This window comes from Opisthorchis viverrini (genome assembly GCF_000715545.1).
Source record: "Opisthorchis viverrini unplaced genomic scaffold opera_v5_80, whole genome shotgun sequence".
Lineage (NCBI taxonomy): Eukaryota > Metazoa > Platyhelminthes > Trematoda > Opisthorchiida > Opisthorchiidae > Opisthorchis > Opisthorchis viverrini.
The window spans coordinates 981321-1007355 of NW_008751735.1; the positions used below are offsets into that span (position 1 = coordinate 981321).

Below are 26035 nucleotides of genomic sequence, written 5' to 3' on the forward strand. Positions count from 1 at the left end.
ATGTCCGAAGAACTTTCTTTTGAGCAGCTCTCTGTGTCTTCCAATGATTCCTGGGCCTTACTGGATGTGGAAGAGCCGGCGACCGCTACTGCTCCTGGCAGTGTTGATTTGTTTGTGATTGATCGGCTTGACAAAGATATTTGCTTTATTTGCAACCAACCACTGTCAGCTTCTCGCTTCCCATGCCCGTAAGTTGTCAGGCTTTATTTACCTATGTCCCATCCATTCCCTAGTTCCTGTGATATCTGCCTGATTTGTGCACAGTGCATGGAAACCTATGACCCCCACCGTGCTCCTGTTTGCTGTCATACCTTTCCTACGGATGCAGAGGTGCCCATGTTCTACTTCGACGATTCTCAGGGTGAAGTACGTTAATGTATTTTCTTTTCCTTACATTCTGCTTGTGGATCGCGTTGTCATTTTCAAGGGTACCAGCCTGATCCAAGCAGTAACAAGCCCTCAGGGTACGTCATTGTTCGTCACATTAAGTGGGCATGAAACCCTAACCCGAAAAATCCAAGCAAGATTATGATCAAAAAGTGTGTATCACAGCCCCACATTTGTAGTGTTAGCGCAACGGTATTCGTATACGCTGTCCATACTGTCGATAGTCGTGGTGTAAAGGACACGTCTGAGCTTATCGATAATCCATTCTCCTGAGCACACTTGTTTTACGTGCCGCGTGTTCTTCATTTACCAGACCACAGGGCGGACGATACTGGACATGATGCGGTCGATTACCTAAGATACCTTCAAGTCTTTGATGAGTAGTATCTTGGGATCATCGCTGATACGAGCTGGCGCTAACTACTTCGTTGTGATGTGGTTGTCAGCTAGGTATTCTTTGAGCGGTGGATGCCTTGCTTCATGAATATATGTGGTCAATTTGGTGACCTGCTCACCTGGCCTGATGAAGCTTTTGTGTCAAAAGTGGGACGTCGTCCAGTGGAAAACTACCAATAGTTTACCCAACCCTTCTGAAATGACGGACTGCTAACTGGTTGCTTGATATCGCCACCTGTTTGGCATGAATCATGAGCCACTCTACTGGTAGACACCCGGCTATTTCTCCACGTATTCCTGTTCCGATCAGCTAATTTGTTTTCCTACATCACCTTATCTTTATCGAGCAGCAACGAAGTGGAATTTCTGCGATATGGCTTCTGGGTTTCGGTCCAAAAGTTACCAAACAGAGTCTAACTTTCATTTTGGACTACCAACAGTTGGCAGACACAACGCTCACATGGTGCATAAACCTAGGTTACCTTCGTTATACCACTAGCTAAAGTCCAACACATTCATGCTGGATTAAGACTTTGGCGAAACCACATGGAATGTGAATCTATTTGCCATAATAAAAAGACGACTTTAATGAATCCTCCAACATAGAAAGACAAAGTTCCTTGAGTTTTCAGCAACCTTATTGGTGGTGTGCTCAGTTAAGCAACTGAGTTTTTTCATGTGGTTTGGGTTGTAATCAGTTTAACATTTTGAGTTGAGCTGAGCATGTTGGAAAAACACTGACCAAGAAACCAGCAGTTTGACGGTTGGGGTGTGCGACTATCATCGTTAAGTTGTGAGAAGTCAGCGGACGGACGGTGGAGGAAGAGAGGAGCACATATGAATCTTGTGGGAGTGAATATGGCTATGTTCTACTGGCCCAAATCACGAATCGTTGTGAGAACATTGTTCAGTGTGCTGGTGCCTTGTATGCGGTCTCCATTAATCTAAAATGAGGCCAATATTCCAGAAAAATAGAGGCAGAGAATACGGAATGTAAGGGCATGTACGCCACAGAATCAGTGTTAGGGGAATCGCGAACATCTGCGTTGACTGTGCGAATCTGAGGAGAAAGCGCGCATTCAGGGCTTGTATCTGGTTGTTTATAGGGGCGAGATGGGTCAAGTGGTTAGAGCGCGAATTTACTGACCGGAAGGTCCGTGGTTCGAACCCGACTTCCGCCACTCGACTTCCCCTGTCTAGGCTTGAGCAACCTGGCAGTATCGCAGCCCTCGTGCTTCCTTCGGGTGGCATGACAGTTAGGCACCGAAATGGTGCCACAGCTGAACGATTTTATCACAAACCAGGATGTCCGTACGTTAGCGGACATTGCACCGAAGGTTCACAAGACAGCAACACATGCCAATTCACTTTCATCAAGGGTCCACGGTGGGTGTCTATGCTTGTGATACGTACGGCGGCAGAGCAGTAGTGCTGACGGGGTTGCTGTCACCCAAGGGACATGGGGTTGTTTGCCCAGGACTGAACTTTTGGAGAAAAAAGTGGTGACAGAGGTGGAGCCGTAGTTATCTGGCTCGGATAGACAAGAGAGTACCTAGGAATTCTCCCAATTAAGGAAGCTAAACTGGAAGAGAGACAAAGATAGAAGAAAGGCCATCTATTTGGGTCGTGTGCGGGACAGAGTAGGTGAATGCCATTCGCACGCACCCGGATGTCGTGCGCAAAATGCTGCTGATACGGATTCACGTTTTTCTTGTAAGTAAACGCTTCCACTGTTTGGAGAATGTCGACTTTATGAGAAAATTTTCATAAGTAGGAGCGTAGCAACGTCGGTGGCGTCTCCTGTAGTAGTTGTGCATGTTAACCTAATGACTGAATAGCTTCTGACCGGAGTGTAACGCGAACCCTGAAACAATATGGAAAGCAGTTGGATTATGAGAAAAATGAATTCCGCGTATCTCAAGTGTGAGGTGAAACTTGCGTGTGATCACCCTTCGGCCGCAAACAACTAACCTAAAGTTTGAACAAACCTCCAGCAAAAAGGCCGAAGTTGAAACGGCGATCGGTGTCGAACTGTATCGTGAAGTAGGGCTTAGCTAGTACATTTGGATAGATAACCAATACCAGGTACTTTTAGACTCTGTGTTGGTGCAAACGATCATATGGTGTTTTTCCTCGCTTCCGGTTTGGTGACTGTACATAATCTTTATGAAATACCTACTCAGTTTCAACTAAACACTCACGCTCTGGGTTCACCTCCCCGTTCTCCTTGTTTGTAGGATGTGCTCATCATGAATCCTCTCAAGGAAGTTCACCCTGTCTCCTGCGTCTCTGAACCCGATCGGCTGACCACTTCGACCGAGGTGATTCAAAGTTCACATGCCACGCCAGATTCGAACATTCTGGATAGTAGTAAGTGACAGTGCTATCCGCTTTCCTTCATCCGTGTTCACCTAAGGTTGATCGAATTCACGCATGGGTTTCAGTTGGCCGCCAAACCTGCCGCTGATGTCCCTTAAAACCCAGCTAAACTTTTGTGCTGAAGCGGCCGGATCACTTGCTAAGTTGCGCTATTAACCAGCAAAGCATGATTATCTGTTCATCGATGGAACGCGGATACAGGTTGGCCTGACGTCCGCACAGGATTTGGGATACATCTAAACGTCTATCTTACACCACTAGCTCGTTGGAGACCTACTTCTCTCTCTTTCTAAACTGCGTCCATCGGTGCGCACCAAGCAAGTCCACCGTAGGCTTTCATCGAACACTCCAATCCAAGTTACCGTACACTCTCTAGCCTCTCTTTTCAACCTCACTTTCCCGCATATTAGTGGCACCCCGAAACTGCATACACTGAAATATAACCGTCACTATTATTGTGCGTGGCATCCTTACTCCAGCAAAAGCAACTGAAATGAGCTACATGGGGAACCTGTGTAACTCGATTGTTGAGCTGATTTGATGGTTTTTAACTGCTTAGCTAACTTGAAGATGGTGCATACTACTCAAAAGGTTGCTGAAAACTCTTCGGCAGCTCAAGACCGCTTCCCACCTGATTGGGGGTCATCAGGTAGATGCAGTTTAAGAGTTCCCTTCAACTTTTTGTTCCATTCGAAGAATGGTTCAGTCGGATCTCCGTTAGAAACCATATGAGTGCATGAAAGTTAGTGTATTTTGCGCATTAATTATATCTTCCAGTGTTGCTATTTCTAGTTTTTTTTATGATCGCTCGCTGATCGAATCCTGTTAGGTGTATCACTCCAGAATATCAACCCAGCGCCACATTCCCATCCAGAACGGCATATAGGATTGTGGACATACTGAAACTAAATTTTCGTAATTCAATGATGGTTTGCCATCTAACTGCAGAATATTGCATAATTCGAATAACTCTGACCGCATCTTTGATAAACTTGAAGCGGATTATTCTGTCTCTTAATGCCAGCAGGTGCTTTGTCCTACTGTGCTTGTAGAACATACACGTATGGCCGGATCCTCTGACAGTTAGCCATCTCACACCCTAAGATGCCCCCTTGTTGCGTCACGCTCATGAATACTTTCTTTATCTTACTTGAATTGTGCGCATCACTTCCGGTTTTCTACCTGATCTCTCCTGTTCAGAGCTGGTCAGTTGTACAGTCTATACTCACACACACACATGCTGGTGTTTCCTCGTTTATCTTCATCATTCTGCCACACCAGAATCACAGTCAAATCAGTTTATTTTGTTAAACTAAGTTTTGCTCTGATTCATCCATCTCTCCAATGTGCACCGACAAATTGAGTCTGATGATTGGCACTGAAATAACGGGCTTCACGCTGTGCAGGTAGGAATGTTCCTCCTTCTGTGTTCTGCACTGCCTCTTCAAGCATTGTATATAAAATTCCACGTGCCTTTTGATTCCTGACTGGCTTCCCGTTACTGGTGCCACTGAAGTAGACAAGCTTCTGACTACGCGTAACTCAGTGACAATCCTACAACTGCATCGACAGCTGTAACAGTGTTGGAGATAGACAGCTCGGTGCCGGCAACTCCTCATTAGAATTCTGACTCTGTTTATCAGTCTAAACTGTTTCATTACGGCCGAATGTATGGGGTATGACAATCGAACATCTCAAAGAAAGAACTGGAAAAAAGAAGGACTGATTAGAACGATTATGAACAGAGGACAGTCGCTAACCTGAGCACCACCAAGAAAGTCGCGCCTTATTCAGCTAGTGTGATTTTGCGGGGTGAAATGGACATAACAAAGATTTCGTCCTGTAATTTATGCCAATGTATGCTGAAAAACCGAGAAGCACCGTACAGTGGTTTCAACCTGTTTGAAAATCGTCGGCAGTGAGCATCTTACGAAACTCAAGGGTGTCTCGAACCCACGATCTGCTAGTGGTGGGTCAACTAACCATTCAGTCATGAGCGGCCGGAATGTCCGATAGTGAGAACAAGCCTCTAACTTTCTCAAAATCATACTGGACAAATGCGTCTGGTCTGTAGGTCAAGAAAATCCAAAATCGTTCAGCTGTATCACCTTTTCGCTGTTTCGAAGGAAGCACAAAAGTTGAGATGGCGTTAGGTTTCCCAAATCTGGATGCTGAAGTTCAATCTACACCACCAACTTTCCGGCCAATGGGTTCGTGCCTTAACCAATGAGCCGCCTCTAGCTCAAATAGCTAATTAATTGGTGATTCAAGAAGATTATAAATGACGATCGATAATATACTAATGTCAACCAATAGACCAATAGGCCCGGTCTTCAAATCAACAGATTACGTAAAACACCGAGCAGTCTCTTGTGGCTTGTTCTATATTTCTGCCCGGCGAATCTCTTTCGTCAGTGAGACTACTAGTGTCAACATAAGTTCTTTGTATGTCAGTGACCTGAATGCGTTATTTTAACACATCTAGACGAGTCTAGTTATGGGTTGACTTAGGATGAGAAGAGGGTGATAGATCCAGTTAGGATGTCTCCAATGCCTACTCAGAAAGAAATAGCCGAGCCAGCAACATTCGTCAGCACATTCAAGACCTACAACTGGGCTAGAAGCTTGATACTCATCAACATGACAAAACTGTGCCCTAATCGTTCACTGTAGCGCCCCTTTCGGTGCCTAGNAAGGACGAGGGCTTGGATACCGCCAGGTTGCCCAAGCCTAAAGAGGGGAAGTCGAGAGGCAGAGTTCGGGTTCGAACCACGGACCTTCCGGTCAGTAAATTCGCGCTCTAACCACTTGAGCCATCTCGCCCCCAACTGTGTCCTGGAGAAGATCAGTATCATTGTGAAGAGGCAAAGAACACTGCCTTTCAACATGTATTTACTGGAAAAGAGAGCAGAACTGAACGGCCAACCGACAAACAACGAGCGTGGTGTCATCTAGTTCGTATTTCATTACCTGATGCCACTAGACCTTAACTGTTGTGCACTAGCAAGTTCTCGCGTGTAGCAACACCACGGGGAGGAGGCAGTGGCGACAAGATATTAGACAATTTGGATTTTGGTTTTTTAAAGACTGTACCCAAATTACTTTTCTGGGTTCAGCTGGATCACTCTGGAGATATGTAGAATAGCGCAACAACGTTTTCTTAATCTGTCGCACCAACGCAATTTCATTAATTACTGTAAGCACTGGTAGTCAAATTCTTCTCGAATATCCTCAAATATTATCGTTTCTGATTGGCCAGGTTGTAGTGTGTACTACACAATCGCAGTGTGTGCACACAGTGCTTTGTTCGAAGATTGTAATTGGAGCTTTTCCAAACAGCGCTGTGTAGCTGCGGGAAGGTCTTGCGTTGTTTAGGTGAATACCTATTTCTTGCCGTGCTTGACCATTTTGGAAGATGGTGTAGTCAAATTTTTTTAGAGGAACCCACTTGGTTTACGGATTGTCCATTGAAAGTGAGTGAGTTAGACTGGGTGTTCCGCTAGTGTTTAAGAATCTGGCCTTTTCAGAGGTTGATCCTATTTCAGCCAGCAAAGCGTGCTGGTCAGTGTGATTAACAATGGGTTGCGTTTCTGTTAAATCTTTCCTAAAGACGACGATATTGTTAGCATACTGAAGGTTAGTAACCCACTCGATAGGATTTATTTGTACCCTTAGAAAACCGTTGAATTTAAGGGAGATGATCTAATAGATTGTGTGACAGAGAACCACAGGCAAAACTGGAATGGAGATGAGAGGCTTTTTGGATAGTCGGACGTGACAAACTTTGCTTGCGATCAAGATAACACTTGAATATGTACAGCCCCTACTTCGTTCCACTTCGTTTTGGAACTAAGTTCGCAGTTTACGTTTTCGGTGTAGACTATCTGAACCTACGAAAAATGCAAATTTGCGGTTGCCTGACTGGTGAGCGCGTCCGAGTTTGAGACACTTTTCCGTGCCTTCAAGGTCGGTCCTGCTGCCCGTATTTTAGCCCTTAGTTTGTACCAAGCCGTAGGTTGAAGTGTGAACTGCATTCGTTGACTCCCTAAATCGCAGTGGGTCCTAGAGACAACACGGATCAGGCTTCCTCGCGAATGCAGTTGATAAGACGATTTGTATACGAAGGACGTCCCCAGCGCCCCACGGCTTTTGTTTGAGTTTGCATTCCAGTGCAAACAGCAAGACCACAGGGAGGGCTCAGAGAACCGCTGTTGGTGGGCCTATGTAGCAATTTTACAAGGTTCGGTTGCCAACAGTGAATCCATTATGGCCTGGTGCCACTACCTTTGGATCCCCGTTCGCACTTTTCCACCAGCTTTCACACCATAGTTGACCATGTCACGCCACGATGAGCAGGATTTTGACTTTGCGGAGGCAAGATCACCAGTACTGCTGGAGAGAAAAGCTCGAGCCATTTTGAAGGAGAGGTGGATGTACAAGCTATTGAACGGAATGCCGTAGAACCCAGCAAGAAGCTGTATCCACAGGGAGGAGTCGAATATTCAATTTAATCGTAAGAAAACAAATTTCAGAGGACGATGCCCTGTCTGATTGTACAGAAGTAGGGAAACCCTTACTACGTTTTGAGGAATAGCCGTTATACCGATATCATAACCACTGTTCAGCCGTAATTTTTTAACCCCCAACACGCAAGTGTTTAGGACAATCAGCTGTAAACTGATGTGATGTTGATGGGAAAAATAGAAAAAAGACCTTATTAAGCACTACTCATAAGTTGCTGAAAACTCTTCAACTACCCATGACCGATTTCGCCTCAGCTGGTTCCCGAGTTTCCCTCAGTGTTATATGTTCTACTTGAACCATCTACTTGGAGCTGGATCCATTTTTAAGTCGAAACCAAATTCGTCTGCGAATGAGAGTATTTGAGTGGGGACCATCTTCCGTTCTACTTTGATAGATAACACGTGACACTAACCACTTCAAACAATTCCATGGGTTTAAACACACAACAAATTCAAGTTTGGGAGGACCAACTCCCGGTAAGACCTTTCAACCGCAGACTGGTAAAACTTAATTCCCGGTTCCGAGCAACATCAAGCAACCGCATCTGCTAATGAGCAGTAAATGACCTTGTTGATTGGCCGATAATACCGTGGTATTGTTTGCTCTTTTTATACGACCCCTTCGTCCGTCATATTCTAATTTCATTTTCCAAGGCTGCTTCATTTTTGTCCTTCTGGTGTGCTATTTTATTCTGCCATTCGACTTCCCCCTTATGTTCTTCTCGTTTCCGAGAAATTTTGCTTTGGTCGTGATTGTTTTTCACCCTGTGCTTCGCTTCAAGGCTGAAGAATGGTGTGGCAGAGCAGCATTTTGGAGTTGAAATCACTGGTCAACAAAACGCGTTAGATAAGGTCAAGGTTGATGTGGTCACATGTGCACAAGCGTTAAGGACACTACTGGTCAACTGGAAGTGAGGGATTCGGCTCGGGCGTGTTGTTTGTACGTAAGCCCGCGGAAAAGTAGCTAAGGTTTTAGGATGTTAATCAGCGGTTTAAGACCATTGCAGCAAGAGAATAATATTAAAATATTTTCCTACAACAAACTGGATGTAATTAATGTCACATGACGTAAACACAAGTTGATGTGGATTCATCCCTGCAAAAGTTTTGGCCTCGAAATCTTTGAAACCCTTAAATCTCTTAGGTGGAGATTCTCCCCTTTGAAGAACCACTAGTCCCACGGTAGACAGAACTTGGCAGTAGCACACTTGAGCTCTGGCCTCGCTGTGCAAGCAGCGAGCGTTTTGGTTCTTGTATAGTTTCTCATCTTCTGGCAGCTAAACTGTAAAATCGATCGTGACATTCCTTTCTGGTTGCCACGGAAGTTGTAGGCGGCATTGACTCGTCACAATCACTGCACCTTCTTGGATGCGTCAGAAGGTGAGAGCGTATTGACAAAAAGCCAACAGACTATAGGGTCGCTCAAAACAATGCTTCTTACGTTCTGCGTACTAGGGCGAGTGAGTGCATAAGTTCGTGTGGCTCAGGTGACTAGTATAAGGTTTCGTAAATTTATACCAATTAATTTGGACATGCTTAGGATATTCACTGGCACAACTTCGGGAGGATAGCAGAGTTTTTGGTGCAGTTGTAAATCTCAAATCCTCAAAATGATTCCCACCAGCACCACTGTTGTCTGTATCGTCATAGCTATGATCGCTGACGGTAGCATCCTTGTTGACATTGATGTCTTGCTGCCTTGCAGCCACATGACTTTATTCAAATAGTTATAAAATGGAAGAGGGGGGTGGGAATGAATTGGGAGTACAACCTTCTCAAGGCTACTACAATCATCCTGCACCTCTAGTGACTCACTTAGACAGTTTTGATGTAGACTGTATGCATCAACACTGCTCATTCTGGTTGGCTGCCGTATCTTTCAGCGCTGTCAACCAAGCACAGTAGGAGGGACAGTGGATGGGGGACCGCACCATCAGTAACGGAACATTTCAGAATCTCGTTTGCACCCTTGAGACCAAGTCATATGTCGCTCACCTCGTAGTCGAGGCAATGAAAAACAACGCTAGTTTCGGTAGACGGTCACGCGAGATTCTAATGCAACTATTGAGGTCTGATGAAGTCAGTTCAAGAATCTCAAAGGCTCGAATCACGTTAGCTAATTTGCGTCACTTATGGCGTCAAAAAGGCATCTCACTGGATCTTAAGGGTCGTGTTTACCAGCCTACAGCAAAGGCTGTGTTGTTGTATGGGTGCGAGACATGGCCTCTTCGGGTAGATGATGTGAGGCGTCTTCAGGTTTTCGACCACCGATGCCTCAGAAGTGTGGCTGGTTATGGATGGCGTCAGCGTGTTAGTAACGACGTGATTAGAAAACGGGTATTTGGTTGTGCTGCAGGCACCTCAATCCGGGAAAACATCTAGCATCATCGAATACGATGACTCGGTCATGTGCTACGCCGAGACGAGTGTTGTTCTCTGTGCCTCCTTCAGGATGGCGCAAACCGCGAGGTGGACGGCATATGACTTGGCAGAAAGGCGTGAAAGAGATCATAAAGAGTTTGGGTGTTGGTGTTGTACACCTCCCAGGATGGGTCCCCCGTGACCCCGTCTGTGCGTGGCTGGAGACGTTGCAAGAAATGGCGGCTAATTGATGTCAGTGGCGTTCGTGCTGTCAGTTTCTTTCCAGATTGTCTGATTGAGCGGTTAAAGATGTAGGCACCTCAGAATGCTTGACATAGGCCAGCACTAGGNTTATGGTATGGTTGTATGGCAGTGAAGCATCAGTGGTGATGATGGTTATTGAGGTATCCGGTGTAGAGATTAAGAAGCAGTCTGCCAACTGAAAAATTTGCCTTGCCGTGACATTTGTGACCTTATTGTCTGTCCTCTCTAGAATCAAACGACTTGAAAATAGCTCAGCCTTCATATTTTCTTTGGGTCTCATCATTGCTTCACAAATGGATAGCCTTTTACTAGGTCCTCAGGTCCGTCAAAACTTCTTCGTTAACCATCTGTTCCAGTCTGTTTCAGTCTTTCCTCGTAATTTCAGAGCTCCACGCCGACACCAAAGACCCCCTGTGTCTACGAGATTCGGATTACCGGTCTCTGACAGATCATGTGCGAGAAGCACTCAAACTTCATACAACCGAAGCAGATATTGACGACAAGTCAGTGGTCGCAACAGCTCCGGAGAACGCCGTCGAAGTACAAACTGCGGTGAGAGATTTCTTCTTGTTTCGGTGATTTAGTGTCGCCGCCCATTCGATGAATCTATTACCCTATAATTCTGTGCTCGGATGTAGGCCTGCTGACCCATTTTCCAAATCAATGATCTGGTTTTTTAGTAGTATCTCGCTCAAACGTGCTAGTTTTCAAACCTAAGCTTCAAAAATAGCCTTTTCGTGTGTAAAACATTGGGATAACGTGGCAGGTTGATTGCTGTTCCCACTTTTTCTGATCCCAATCGCTTGAGTCCGTTTTGTTTCTCCAATGATTGACTCGATGGGGTTGGTTTTTTGTGTGCCAGTAATTCCGCGCGGAAGTTCACTTAGCAGCGTCGACCTTTGGTTGTGAGGTTTCACGTTTGATTTCCCACCAGGTTCTAGTTAACGGGCATAGTTATTGTTAATTTCTTAGAGTTATTGGTCTGTGGCGGGATCTTTCCCAGAAGGATACTGCACCTTCTTAGTGATACTCACCATACGTTGCTGGATATTCAATCTCTTGGAGGGGCTGTTCTTTTGGTGGGTTGATCGCGCCTCATCGTTCGGTTGGAGGGGACGGGGGAGGGTCGGCGAGTGAAGAGCTGCGACCCGAAGGCGGGGTTTGATTGAAGTACATCACTTTGAGCCTTTGACTGAAAAGCACTTTGCACAAAACATTGGGAGGATGTAGGGTTCTGTTCGAGGACCCTTCTAGCCTCTAACTCAGAAGTTTGAACCGCGAGACAGCAGTTAGGGTTTTCTTGGGGGACCTTGTTTGAAGCCAGTGTTTCAATAGTCTGACCCAATTGGCTCCAAGGGTTCAGCCTGGCCTGAGTGCCTGATTCCTAATGCGGCTGCTCGCAGCAGGTGCCTTTTGGGCAACACCAGACTATGGCTTTGAATGTATTTTCACCATACTGAAAAATGCGCTGGTGTTCACTATCAACCGTTTGGCTGTCGAATTGTGCAGTTTTTGGATCCGGTCTTTTCTAAATCGTCCTCCTTCGGGGAAGGACAGCATCGCTGCTTCCACAATTATTGAGATGCTGGTCGCTTGAAGTAAATATTACTGCCTTCAAACCCCTATCGCAGAAGACAGCATGACTTTCCTTCCACAGCGCTTCGAAATGCAATTTCTGGCAGCACGGGGACTTGCTGTTTTCCATCAAGCCGCTCACCTTTGACGTTTCTGGTATGGTTAAACCTTGGGGCACTGAGTTCCGGTCATTGTGGCTCTCAGGGTCATTGCAGCACTGAAGTCCGTCTACCCCCCACCACCGTGGTTTACAGTTTGAAGACCGTCAACTACTGCCGGTTGTGTACTGAACCACCAAAAGGTGGTACTTTGTAGCCGCGCTGTTCGACCAGCTAAGTTGATGTTCTACGTCTAGATCGACAATGAGAGTTCAGGTGTATGCGCGGCAAGGGTGAGCTCACGCACTCTTATTTGTTCTGACCCTTTTGGGTGTATCCTCGTTGTCCTATGCAGACGCAGGATGTCCCACCCAGTATGAACTTAGCATTCGTGTTGATTCAAAAGCCATGAGTGTGATGTGCTGTACTGAGGACAGCACATGACACACTGAAAATCCAAAACAATCACAACGGTACGAAAGTGGTGTATTTACGAAGCAGTTTAAATAATGCGTCGTGTCTCCACCCTTAAATGTGTAGTTGTCCGACAGCCGGTCCGAGTCAAATGTAACAGTGGATAGCTTTCTGGTTTGTGTCTGACTGCAACGCACATCTGGTCTCATTTTCGATCACATGCTATACAACCATGTATCCAACTAGTTCGATGGGTGTGTTCCTCAACAACCTGTGGCTGGCACTTCAAGGTTGGAAGACAGGTGTGTCTCATTCGATCCACGATAGACTGCAAATTTTCCCGGCGGTTGTTTGAATTGATACACCCCAATCATGAGCCTGCTTGATGAAAGCTGAAAGAACGCCACAAGGTTCTGAAAACTGCCTTGAAATAGATAACTTTGGTACGAATCACGGACATCCCTTGTGAGGTACAGCCACCAGAATCGTCTCTGTGTACCAAATTCCGACTCACTTCATTCCGAGTAGCCATGTTCGGCTTATAAGTTTGCACTACTCGCCTTATTTGATTGGCAGCATCACCCTCCCTACAGGATGTAAGTAAGTAGTACAACTGTCTGGTACTCTCAACCGTTCCCACGTGACGCAAGCTAGTTTAGTATATGCTAGCAGCAGCCACCTCTTCAGTGTGCGGTTTCTCTTCGTCGTTCTGTAGTTTGACGTAGGTTCACTTATATCACTGCCCAGTCTTGACTGACGTCAACTCCCAGGCGTCTAATTGTATTTCGGTTGGAGTTTGGGTCGCGGTCGTCGAGAAAGCCTGTTTGTATTACCATGTCTCCGATCAGGTTTGTGTTTAAAGAAAGTTGTCTCTGGTACAGCTTTCCTGTTAATTAGAGCTGCTGCTCATAACAAGATCCAGTTTTCATGTGGGTGTGCGAGCGATCTCTTGCAGACGATTTCAAAATATACGGGCGTGACTTCTTTAACCTTTTTCCATTCGTCATCCAAATCATCATTATTGCCTTTGTATTTTCGAGCCCTATAAGCTTTTCATACGAGACGCTTTGTAAGTGATGAGCTGTATGGCTTTACACATAGCGTGCCCGCACAACATCGTGATTGGTGTCCAGTAGTGTAATCCAAAATGGACGACACCCTTTTATCGAGACCATCCACAGTCGGCTGATTGCTACATGGTCTGTGTGAGTTCAGGACGGTTGGTGGGCCCCCCACCATGAGCTCACCTGATTAAAGTTTTTACTGGCAGGAAACAAATGATATTCAGCACATAACTGAAAAAGGTCGCTCTGCATTATCTTTGTGGTGAGTTTCAACCAAGAAACGAACGCCCAGCTGAACATTTTCTGGCGTTCGTCGGCCGAACTGTGGGCATTCATGTCACCCTCCAGATTCACGATATTTGTATTCATCGCCGATCTAAACGACGGCCTGAAATCTCAGTAGGGGTTGTCTTTCTCAGGTTCACAGCAAAAGTCTGTCTGAGTATATGCTAACAGCACCAATAAGCACCATTTACCATGTCGTGATGCAGTGATCTTAACTGAGCCAGTCAACTTAACATCACAGAGCCTCCCATTCACCGGAATCCAGTCCAGTAAAGCGCATTCATCCCTGGAGCCGAACACAACTCCCACACCTTAGATGCTGTGAATCATTTCGTCAGGATCACCAGAATTCCGAAGGGTAACATGTGAGGAATTTGGTTCATCTCGAACGGTTTTTGGTGCATGACCGAACTGGGGTCTTATATGGAGAGAACAAGGCCTGAGCAAGAGATATATTTTGCCTGTTTTTACACACAATGGACACTGAAAACAAGAGTGTGGAGCTAAACATATGAATTTTAATATACATTTTTTGTAGGTTATTTAACCCCAAAAGAGTTTTAGATACAGAGCAACGGTTAGGTGAGTGGTAGTTAAATTGATCAGAAAGATTTGGACGAGATACGTTTTGGGAGTATTAAGTGACTGAAAATGAATGATGCTTCGGTAATACGGTTTCTCGCTCTGAGGAGACTCGCTGTTCTTCATCTGACTACTCTTTCAGACATGTTTGAACTTAGAGAAAGGAAGGTCCAGGTAGTTTGGCTGGTGGGATCATTACAACCCTCAAGCCCGATCACCACGTCAAGGTGATACCTCTAGGCCGGTTCCGATTTTTGTAAGCGGTAACGTGTCTAGTGCCGCGATTTCCTCTCTCCAACTGTACTCTTCGTGTGGTCGGTCATTAATACCTAGAATAAGGTTTTTGGCACCTGGTGCGCCGTGCAAGGCGCCTGGCGCATTGACCCGATATTGACGGCTTACCGTCCGTCCTGCAAAAATATTCCCCCTCGGTCACTAGATTATTTAGCAAATAAGCGACTTAAGCTGAATCGTCGACGGTACTGCGCCATTTTCGGGTGGTCTCCGAAAAGTTTTAAGTTTCTCAGCGCAATCCTCGGACTTATATCTTCTCATCTATTTCGATATCTCCTATTGATGCGAAAGGATTGTACTTCACTCTGTAGGTAGAGGCACTTGTCTGGATGGGGTTATCAACGATTGAAAACGGCCGCCGATTTCTGTACATTTCCGGTTTTCGTACTATCGCATATACAATGTATTATTAGAACCAGCTTTGAACGTAGCTAGACTACACAATTACCAATGGAATAACCGTTCTCGGTGGGTTGTTCTTCAATTGTCTTCGACAGATGAATCCTCTTCTTACCATCATTTGGGGCCCGCCTACAACTTTTCACGTATGCTTCATAAGCAGTCCGTCTTTGGCTGCGCATGCGTCAATGTTCGGTAGATCAGCTGTTTCGCGCGTTCATTATCTTCCCGATTTGGTTAGGCACGTTCGGCTATCATGCAGCTATTCAGACTCACGTTTACAGTTGGAAGAAGGCATTAAGAATACTGTGGTCCACAACAAAATAATATTTGTAAATTAAGTTTCTCTATGGAATGATGTCTTTCTGATCTGTTGCTTGAGGCGTTAAAACAGCCACCGATGGGCGTTTCAAATCAGGTGGCATTGTTTGAAATTCTGGGAGACCGTGCACCGCCCATGTACTTTGAGTTGCCAATAACCGGATGCAGGTTTTTGGGTGGGCTAAGGGGCTGCGCGCTACCTTGTGAGTAAAAATACTGCTATTAAAAATGATTGCAGTGGTACTATGTATTTCGCACTGCCTCCGTTGTGTTACCCATGACCAACATAGTCAGAACAGTTGGGATAGCCCATGAGACTTAAGTTGTCGAATGATGCTATCTAGAAGTATCTGATAGGTGATCTTTTGAACCTGTTGCTCAGAGAGGGAAGCTCTTATTGATCTCCACTCAACTAGTGTTTTCCGAATTCATCCATATGGATTTGGGTCCTTGATAACGTTAGTGCGCCTTCATCCCTCTCCAATTTACTGGAAGTTGCTCTAAAGCCTCTCCAAAGTATTTGAGGGCGTAGAGTCTCACATTTGCAGGCATCTTCATCACACCTAGAAGATCAAATTTCCCTCTAAGCAGTTTACAGATTTCATCCGCTTCAGAGTCAATCACGTTGTTGAGGCGATAGTTGAACCCCCGCCTGAGGTGTCCAGGAGTAGGTTGACCCTATCGATCTGAGATTAGCGTGCGCCTAGCAATTTCTAAGTGTATCGTCATGCTTCACAAAGTGCAGTCTGAGAATATACCCCTTACTGTTCACTGAAGTGTCTTCTGAAGTCTGTTCAAGAATCTCTTAGGCCTGAATCACGTCTGCTAATTAGCGTCGGAAAGGCATATCAGTGGGTCTCAAGGGTCGCGTGCACCAGGCTACAGTAGGGCTGTGTTGTTGTAGGGCTTCGAGACGTGGCCTTCGCGAACGGATGATGTGAGACGTTTTTTTTACCACCGATGCCTCAGAAGCTTCTCGTGTTTCGGATGGCGTAAACGAGTCAACAACAGGGTGATCATGGAACGGGTATTTGGATGTGCAGCAGGTACTCCAGTCGCGCAAACCACGCAGCACAATTGAATACGGTGGCTCTGTCGTGAGCTACCCAATCCGAAACATCGTCTGCAGAGAGAAGTGCTGTTCTGCGTGCCTCCTTCAGAAAGATGCTAACCGCGAGACCAACTGTGTGATTTGGCAGAAGGGTGTGAAAGAGATTACGAAGAGTTCGGATGTTGTACACCTTCCCGAATGGGGTCTCTGTCACCTCTCCTCGGCTTTTCTGGAGACATTGTAATAAATGGTAGCTGATCAATGTTAGTGGCGTTCGTGCTGTCAGTTTCTTTCCAGGTTGTCTGATTGAGCACTTCGAGATGTAGGCACCTCAGAATATTTGACGTAGGCCAGCACTAGGTCCCTTCCTTCATCTACTCTTTCCTCTTTTCACTCTAAGGCTTTAAATACACTTAGATGAACTTAATGATCCCACGGCAGTTGAGCATCAGTTTCAACACTGATGTTGCTGTCTCTGGTGGTGATGATAATGATAACCAGTTATCAACTACCTCACATAAGCGGCTGAATTGATCAAGAACTCAAGCTAACTTGTCTGACTCTTTTATCCGTATGCATCAGCTCACTCAGGTTTAGTGGCGTGTAACTCGGATCCGCCCCAGGATTTCGTCTTCTATTAAGCTTTTGGTTAAATCAACCCCACGCCCGGCACTTTCGTTGGCGATCAGTATTTACTGAAAGTTTTCATGTTGCGAGTTGACACAGTTCTCGAACAAATGAGGTGGCCGACGTTTTAATGTGCAACTAGTCTTCGTAGGGAACTAGGTGATACAGCGTACGCAGTATCTCAATTGGTCCTGAGGGATGTTGTTGAGTGAGGTATGGTTTCTAAACACGTCAGCTTTCTTACTGAGAGCGTGTTTCGTCTTTGTTCAAGTTGGTCTCGATATTCCTTCCAAACTTCATGTGCCCAGTGGTTGAGGTATCATAGGATTTGACCTTTCTACGCCTAGTCGTCACCAAGGACGAACTTCTTTTTTTTGGTTAACCTAGCGTCATCATACGACGCCCGGCACTTTCGTTGGCGATCAGTATTTACTGAAAGTTTTCATGTTGCGAGTTGACACAGTTCTCGAACAAATGAGGTGGCCGACGTTTTAATGTGCAATTAGTCTTCGTAGGGAACTAGGTGATACAGCGTACGCAGTATCTCAATTGGTCCTGAGGGATGTTGTTGAGTGAGGTATGGTTTCTAAACACGTCAGCTTTCTTACTGAGAGCGTGTTTCGTCTTTGTTCAAGTTGGTCTCGATATTCCTTCCAAACTTCATGTGCCCAGTGGTTGAGGTATCATAGGATTTGGCCTTTCTACGCCTAGTCGTCACCAAGGACGAACTTCTTTTTTTTTGGTTAACCTAGCGTACATCATACGATGTATTAGCAAATTCCGGATGGCATCATACCTTATCGTATTTTGCCAAATTTCCTCATGTTTGTCAAATCCAAACATGCTCAACATTTCCGTCCTGCTCACGCGATGTTACTTCCCAGTAGGTTGATCGTGTATTTTTGTTCAGAGAATAACCTGAAAATGAAGCTAGGCCTTAATAACAGCGTCACAAAGTAGCACATTTAAGAATCTGCTTAAATTGTTCAATGTCTCTACCCTTCAGCTGATTGTCCTCCGACTAAAACTGTAACTGGGCCAGTTCCGATCATGCACCACGATGTTTAAAGGTCACGCAGATCTACCGTCTACCGTATTCTGGCAATTCAGAAGAATGCACACAACTGAGGGATAATATGAACGGCTACCTCTCACTTTTAATCCATCCCGTGTTGGGATGGTAACTGATGTGACGTAACTGTACTTACCTAATCCACCTGTGGCTTCGCTAGTGATCTTTGGTCCTGCCTTACTGTTTTCTCTATGGTAGCCTTCCTGATCCCGTCTGTGACACGATGTTGTTTGTCTCCATTTCCACGCAGGTTCCCGGTGGACCTCAAATGAAGCTGATTCTCAGTCCGAAATTATGGTCTCAGTCGGACAGTCTGAGTAGCAATTTGAGCAGCTCGAGTAACAGTAACAACAATGGGATCCCCGTCCCGAGAATATCAGCAACTCCTGTGCTGCGCACGGCGATTCAGGTGATTCGTGGCTCTTGTAACGCTTCCGAATGTCACACGTCATCGAGTTCGTGCAGCTCACGATCACCTCCTTCATTGTCTTCATCACCTTTGAATGTGGCGGGCAAGATACTGAAATCGGTGGCCTTGTGAGTTGAGTGTGATGTTTCTGTTGCCGATGTTTTGTTCGGTCTGTTGGTCTATACTATGGCACTAGATTCCTGTCTCCTCTGCGGTTTTTTTGATCTGCTTCACTCCAATAGGACAATCTCGCCTTGGGTTTCACCGCAAGTTTGACGTGTTCAGTAAATGTCAATATCCTCAGTGTCGTCAAATTAATCTCTCTATGCTGGTCCTCTGGACAACTGTTTGTCAAACGGGCCACAGAGCCTAGTTTTGACTAACCCCATTCACGCGTTTCGGCGCCCCCCCCCCAACTAGGAGACTTTTAAAATCTTGCAGAAAATTCAGTGGTCTGTTGCATATGTGTAGTTGTGGAACCCCACATTATGCGCTTTCCCAAGTTAATATGACAGTGTGAATTACTTATGGTAGTTGCGGATAACGCCTTTTTACAGCTTACCATATCAGCTCGGGAATCGTCGGTCCGATTGTATTTCTTCCTTGGCATCAAGCGCTGAGAAATGGTCAGAACTACATCCGGGCGCATCAAGCTTCTGAAACTTTGTGCGAATGAGATTTATGCTTTCGTTTTCTTGTGCCTAGTCCGTTCGTCTTTTGCCGCATACGACTCCGGTTTAAGAGATCTGCTCTACCACACATCAGTACACCAGTGGGTGTTAGGGCAAGCCGAAGTTAATAATTGTGCCGGTTGCGCGAAAAACGGACGAGAATGAAATGTGCAAGCAGGGCAAGCCAACCGAGTATAGCACACGTGGTGTTTGTGAATCGTGGCCTAACCGGTGGCTTCTTGTGTCTTACTATCATGCTCTCTGTTTTCCAACACAGCGACTTACATCCGACTGATTGTTTTAGTTGACTGTCACCTGTTCTATTGATCGCATGCTCACTGGCCCTATCTGTCCCAATTTTGTACCCAGAGAATGTGGTCAATCAGCTGTTATGTTTTTTCAGTTGGTAATACACAACACAATATGTCGTGAATAACCCATACGCTGCTTTCTCACACCCACTGCAGGCATTCAGCATCAGCTATGAATCCCTTCGATTGTATGCCCATGGATGCCTTGGACGTGAACCCTGTCATCACTAAACGAACAGAATCACGAGCATCTCCGGAATATCAGCCTGGCACGCCTCCTTCCAGTGTAGTTACAGGAACGGATGACCGTATCACAAACGCGAAAGACTTTGTCTCTCGTTTTGTATGGGACAATGAGAAAGTGCAAGCACTCATCAAACCCAGACCAATCCCCAAGTCCGTGCTTGATCAGTCGGCTTACAATTTACGTTGACCTGCGCGACTCTTGTTCTATGCGCATATCTGGCTGGTGGTTAGGAAGACCCGCATACCATCTCAGCCGAATCACGTTGTTCATTCATCATGCACACACGTATACACACACACAATTTTTAGGGTTTCTGCATGATATCATCAGCACTTTATTCCTCCCAATCATCATTTCATTTTTAAGATAATTTTGGCAATCATGTGACCTCAACGGAGATTTTTAAATGTGACATGGTTATCTTTCCTTTTTTTTGCACCAGTTAATTGTATGCATATTTGATGATATGATAAAGTTTCATGTTTTTTATAACGTGTCTGTGGTACCAACTATCGGGCGTCTTCGGATGACAGGTTAACCATTCGTGGAATATCCCGATCTGGATGATGCCAAATGACAACTAAACAAACGCTATACACGTGCATCTCAGAGCCGTCTGGTTGTTCGCTGCCGGTGCTGCTTAGTTGTTTGCCTCAGTCATGTGTCCACGTACGACTTATCACCTACTCTCATGAAGGCCTTTCATTGGGCTAAGCAAATCGATCGACAATCTTACAACGCTTTAGGTCTATTCGTGTTTCGTGCGTGTGTATGGTCCCGGATATTACCAATGCTTCCAATCCTAGACACGAGGGTAATCAGGGTTCTTACTAAAAGCCCTGAGCCAAAAAACGTGACCGCAGTTCAGTGGTGAGGCATGACTTTCTAAGCGGTCTAGGTTTTAAGGAACTAGTCCCTACGCAAGTTTCAGCTCGCAGTCTGGAGGGTCGGATGGGTGTTTGCCAGACTTATATCAATGGATGCTGAACGACTGTCCTGCAGTATAGCTCAGTGGATTTCTGAGGTACGTAAGCTGTCGCGTGGTGATAGGGTCCAGTATCTTCGCAACGCCTCAGTTAATGTATGATGAGAAACAGACTGAAAAGCAGTGCGATTCATAAACATTTGATGGCTTCAAATCAGTGTATCAAACCGGAACCAACGTTTGAAATTTTGTATAGAGCATGCCGCAAAAGTAAGAGTGTCGGATGTAGACTGCTCTGCACGTTCGATTCGCTTGTTATTGGTTCAGAGTCTAACGCGAATCAAGCATCCGTTCAGACTGCCAGTTTCGTGGCCGTTATTTGACACTGAGGCAGTTGATGTACATGCATGTTTTGTCTCATTCTTGAAGATAGGTTGGCATACATCTCGTCAGTTCGTTACTTATGATTCCATCTTGTTTTATTTTGTTCAGCACCACTATACTAAGCTTCACGGTCAACGTTTCGCTCTGTTGCGTTATTATTCAATGTTTCAACGTCAATTGTTTTATCTGTCGCAGTTTCTTTCGTTGTGATTTTCAGACTTCCGTTAACTGATCTGAGAGTAGTTTGAGAACCATGATCATTTCTGCTTGGTGTGTGACCGAATGAACTAGCACGAAAAGAATTGAACCATCGAAGCGGAACACAGCGTCGTCTATTGACAAGGCTGTTTTCAAGATCATTTAACAGGTTTTCCACTGGATGGGCGCATAGAAAAGTTTGATGAATTTTTTTCGGATTTTCTTTGCCAATAAAGGAGCAACCGGTCAACTCTAAGCATCCCTAGTTGCCCACTTTTGCAAACACAGAGAGAATTCGGAGAGAACTGTTCCTGGAGAGCATCACTGAGTTGAGTTTGCGTCGGTTGCTCTAGCAGGTCACAGGTGTGATGTCCATCTGAAACCGATCTTGAGTATTAATTTGTTCAGTTAATGCTTCTGTTTACCCTTTCAGTTCAAATATTCCGAATGTGGGTTACATCCCCAAGCTGACGGAAAGACTTTTCCTAATCTCGTTCGATGACTACTCAGTTAAGGTAGTAGTGATTGGGCTGTGGATCTACCAGACAAAGTAATATTAGTCCAGTTTAAATGAACAGCCGGCTGAGTGATATACCCTATGGTGTCCGGTATCCTAGGTCTAAGGTGAGCAGGTCGTTCCTCAATTACGCAGGCGTATTGCAACGTCTTCCACCCGTTGCCTTCGGATCGCTTTCGGCAACCTATACGGAACTCTAAAGACGGTGCGAGAGGTTCCGATAAGTTGTGTAGAATGACCCATTTGTCAAGTCTAAGATCGTGGCACTTTCTGTTAGGATAACGATTCTACTCTCACAACATTATCCTAAGTTGTCTGACCGCCCGTCCAATGTAATCCACTGAGCAGTGACAAGAACAAAATAGTACAATGCCTTAACGCTACACACTACCGAATCGCCATTCTTTGGACTCGTCAGATGGCCACAGTTTTCACCAGAGGTACTTTTCCATTTGAACACAGCACTTTATCCCATCCGAATGAAGGATTCTGCCTAACCGGTGAACCCCAAAAAGGTGAAATCAATGGGTTATGAAGAGTTCTCACCAACGATACGAGTAATGTGTTTTGTGATAGAAGTTTACTTCGATTTCTCGAAGAAGCATGAGGCAGGCTTTGTACAGCACTTTCTTTTAATGAATATCATGATCAAGAGTTTCAGCTGGGACTCCGGTGACTTCCCAGTTGTACCAACTTTATTTGCGAATGGGTGTGTTCTGCCGTGCTTTCGATGTGCATGAACAGTGTCTTTTAGTTGGAAGGCAGACATGACATTGAACAACAGTACCGTATTACTTCTACATTCCTGCGCTCCAGATACCTGCAAACACGATGGTAGGTCAAGTCAGTCGAAAGTTTGTGGACGTGATAAGTTCTCATACTTCCGGGCGTGTGAGCTTAAACGTAGAGGCCTCCAGAAGCTTCGGTAGACATCATGTGTCTAATTTCCTGATGGACGAGATAATTAGGAACGCTGGGTTTTCAAAACCATGGTGTTCAAATAGCTGCTGACGAAGACCTTGTCGATTCGGAATGTGCAGACGACATTGTTCTCGTCTTCGGAGAAGAGAGGGCTTCTGCACGAACGGACCAAAGTCATCCCGTCCTTTGACGTACGCTTTGACCTCAAAAAGTACTATTGGACACGTAGTCACTAAATATGCCACTTACAATTCAGGGAGAGGTACTCCAGACCGTGGAGTGTTTTACGTATCTTAGAAGTTGCATATAATCCGGCACACCGACTAATTTCGCGACTGACGCTATCTGATCCAGTGTGCACATGTCGATCGTTTGATTACTTTTCAGAATTAACGGAAATGATAGAAGGGATTTGCGCCTCTCATGAGTAGGTTTATGGCAGTTGCGACGGAGTCCCATCTTATAAGCCAAGATCCTCGTAACATAAAAAATCGGAGGTTTCCCACCTTACACCACGTTGAAAAGAGCAACACCATAACGCGCTTGGCACTTGAACAAGCCACTGTAACTTATGACGCATGGTGCATTCTTTAACTGTGACGCCCTATGCAGGTAAACAGCGTTTCTCTGGCCCGGGCCAAATCACGGTGGGGGTTCCTCATGTGGGCTGAAATCGGAGCTGCGCAAACTGATATCAGCTCCTATTACTATACGGATTTTGGGCGATCATATCCACTCAGTGTGGAGTACGTCGGAATGGTAAATTTCTGTGCTCAAACACAGGAATATGGTTTACCTGTGAGAACCCGTATATAATCAACCCGATTCTGTTAGATTAACTTGATTCTGTCATTGACTGCTTCAACCTGACACATTTTGCGGTTTAAGCCATCGCCTGTTGGCACCAGCGAGTATTGCTTTGGCCGTGAAAAACGTCGCGTCCCTTCGGCAACTCACCTGTTTCATTGTGATCGCTGCTTAGTTTCACCAAGCTGAGCCAATCTGATGTGGAAGTTATCCCAGTGCAGTGTTTATTGATTAATTTTGGACAATTACCATTCCTTTCAAATGCTTAACTCAGGGTTTGATTTTGCTTTCAGATTTGAGTGTGAAAGATCATAACAAACCTTTGAATACTTATTCCCGCTGTTTCGTGCTTGCACGTTCGAGTCGTGATGTCACGTGATCATCCGTTTGTGTGTGATCCACGTGAGTAGGACTATGGTGCGGCGGAATCTAGAACTGGATTAGGAAGTCTGGAGTGTTGTTTTGAATATATGGACTAGGCACATATGCACCTATTTGGTGTTGCACAGTTATGGTGTCTTCACTACGATGAATCGATAGGAATCCGTAGCAGTATGAAATGAAATGACGTCAGTTCAAGTTATTTAAGGAGCCTGAGACGCGAAGGGTTGGATGGATACCTCTCGATACATCTGAACTAAACATCAAGTCTATCGAGACATCTAAGGTTCTAGTGAGAATAACTCAAAATCTCTGTCGAAATATAATTTGGAAAATGTTGAAACGTCTTACTACCAGTCTTTGCAATGATTTTTTGCGTTGAAGTTGAGTTTCGTTCCTAACTTGCGTCCGGTGCTGAGGCATACATTTTCCAAACCGTCTTTAATATTGTTAAATACTATGCAGGTGGTGAGGCCCAATTTCCCCTTCTGTCAAATAGCAACTTATACAAATCACTACAGAAGGTATTAGGCAACATTATGCATTCCTCACAAGGCACCATGATATCTCTTATCAGGTCGTATGTACCTCGTCACTGCAGTAGGATTTACTTCGTGGTGCAGCAGACTGGTTTATAGATCCCAGTGCATGCCATTTGAACTGCCTCTGTATTGTTACACCTTCGGTACCCCCTTCTCTTACAGCAGAACGCTTTGGATATCACAGTTTCGTTTTTTGTCAGAAAATCTTCCTCACTTTTCTGGAATGGATTATGGTACTTTTATGAACCTTTGTAGCCAATTATTTCTTTTGGATCAGGGTGGGATCTAGGGTAGAGTGTGGGAGACCCAGCGGAATAGTTAGACAACGTTGTCCATTTTAAGTAGCACTCGAAACACGCTAATTTCGCAACTTAAATGCATGCTTCCCCATACTACTGTAATCTGACCTTCTCAAGGTCAGGTGAGCATTGATAAGTAACAATCCCTAAAAACAAAACCACATATCTGGTGCAATCTTTGTGACAAGTTTTCTCCCTAGGAATGAGGCAGTGTTGTAGAAACTTAGTTATCACCATTAACATTACCACCGCCAGAGAGGAAGAGAGAAAGGGAGGAAAATCAGTGTTGACAGTGATGCTCAACTGCCGTGCAACCATAAAGTTCATATAATTATGTTTAAAGCGTCAGAGCGAAAAAAAGAGAAAAGAGTAGGTGAGGGAGGGAACCTAATGTTGACCTACGTCAGGTATTCTGAGGTGTCTACATCCCAAGCGTTCAGTCAGACAACCTGGGTAGAAACTGATAGTACGAACGCCACTAACATCGATCAGCTGCCATTTCTTGTAGTGTCTCCAGAAAAGCAGGCGGGAGGTCACAGAGACCCCGTCCTGGAAGGTGTACAACACCCGAACTCTTTGTAATCTCTTCCATACCCTTCTGCCAAGTCCACCTCGCGGTTTGCGCCATTATGAAGGAGGCACGCAGAACAGCACTTCTCTCTGCAGACGGTGTTTCGGATTGCGTAGCTCACGACAGAGCCACCGTATTCAATTGTGCTGGGTGTTTTGCTGGAGGACCTGCTGCAAATCCAAATACCCGTTCCATGATCACCTTGTTATTGACCCGTTTACGCCATCCGAAACCAGAAAAGCTTCTGAGGCTCTGGTGTTTCATACATTTAGAGCTTCGCCTCAAATTCAGATATATTTTGGTCCGTCATCACAGTAACGAGCACGAGTACTTTTTTCCGCCTGTTCTCAGGGAATTTGCGACACACTGCATTTGATTTCAGTAACTTATACAGAATGTCTTATTTGAATCTTTCAAGTCAGTTACGGTTGCATGGCTCAAAGTTGACAGACAACATTGGGAGCCTAAAGGCTTAGTTCAACCTGTTTTTATCCCAATACCGATTAAACAGCAGTTTGCGAGTTCATCAATCTTAGTTGTAACCCTTGTAACCCGACCTAAAGCTGCCACCTTGACGTGGTGGTCGGGCTTGAATGCTGCAACGATCCCGCGGGCTACACTGGCTGGAACTTCGTTCCATAAGGTGCAACCATACCAGGAAGGCCAAAGGGGAGCAGCCAGACCAAGAGCAGTGAGACCCCGTACTACGAGTAATCGTGCTACGAGGCGGTCTGGGGGTAAAGTCGTACTGTCCTCTGCG

At 45.3% G+C, this 26035-nt stretch overlaps 1 protein-coding gene across 1 annotated transcript; it reads left to right on the forward strand.

Moving 5' to 3' along the window:
* On the forward strand, positions 1-20211 carry T265_04664 (hypothetical protein; the record flags this gene model as incomplete). Its single annotated transcript, XM_009169455.1, has 6 exons — positions 1-188; positions 234-366; positions 3021-3153; positions 10696-10862; positions 18343-18629; positions 19640-20211. 6 exons carry the CDS (start codon positions 1-3, stop codon positions 19914-19916), a joined length of 1185 nt encoding a protein of 394 aa, XP_009167719.1.
* Positions 20212-26035: the final 5824 nt, after the last annotated feature.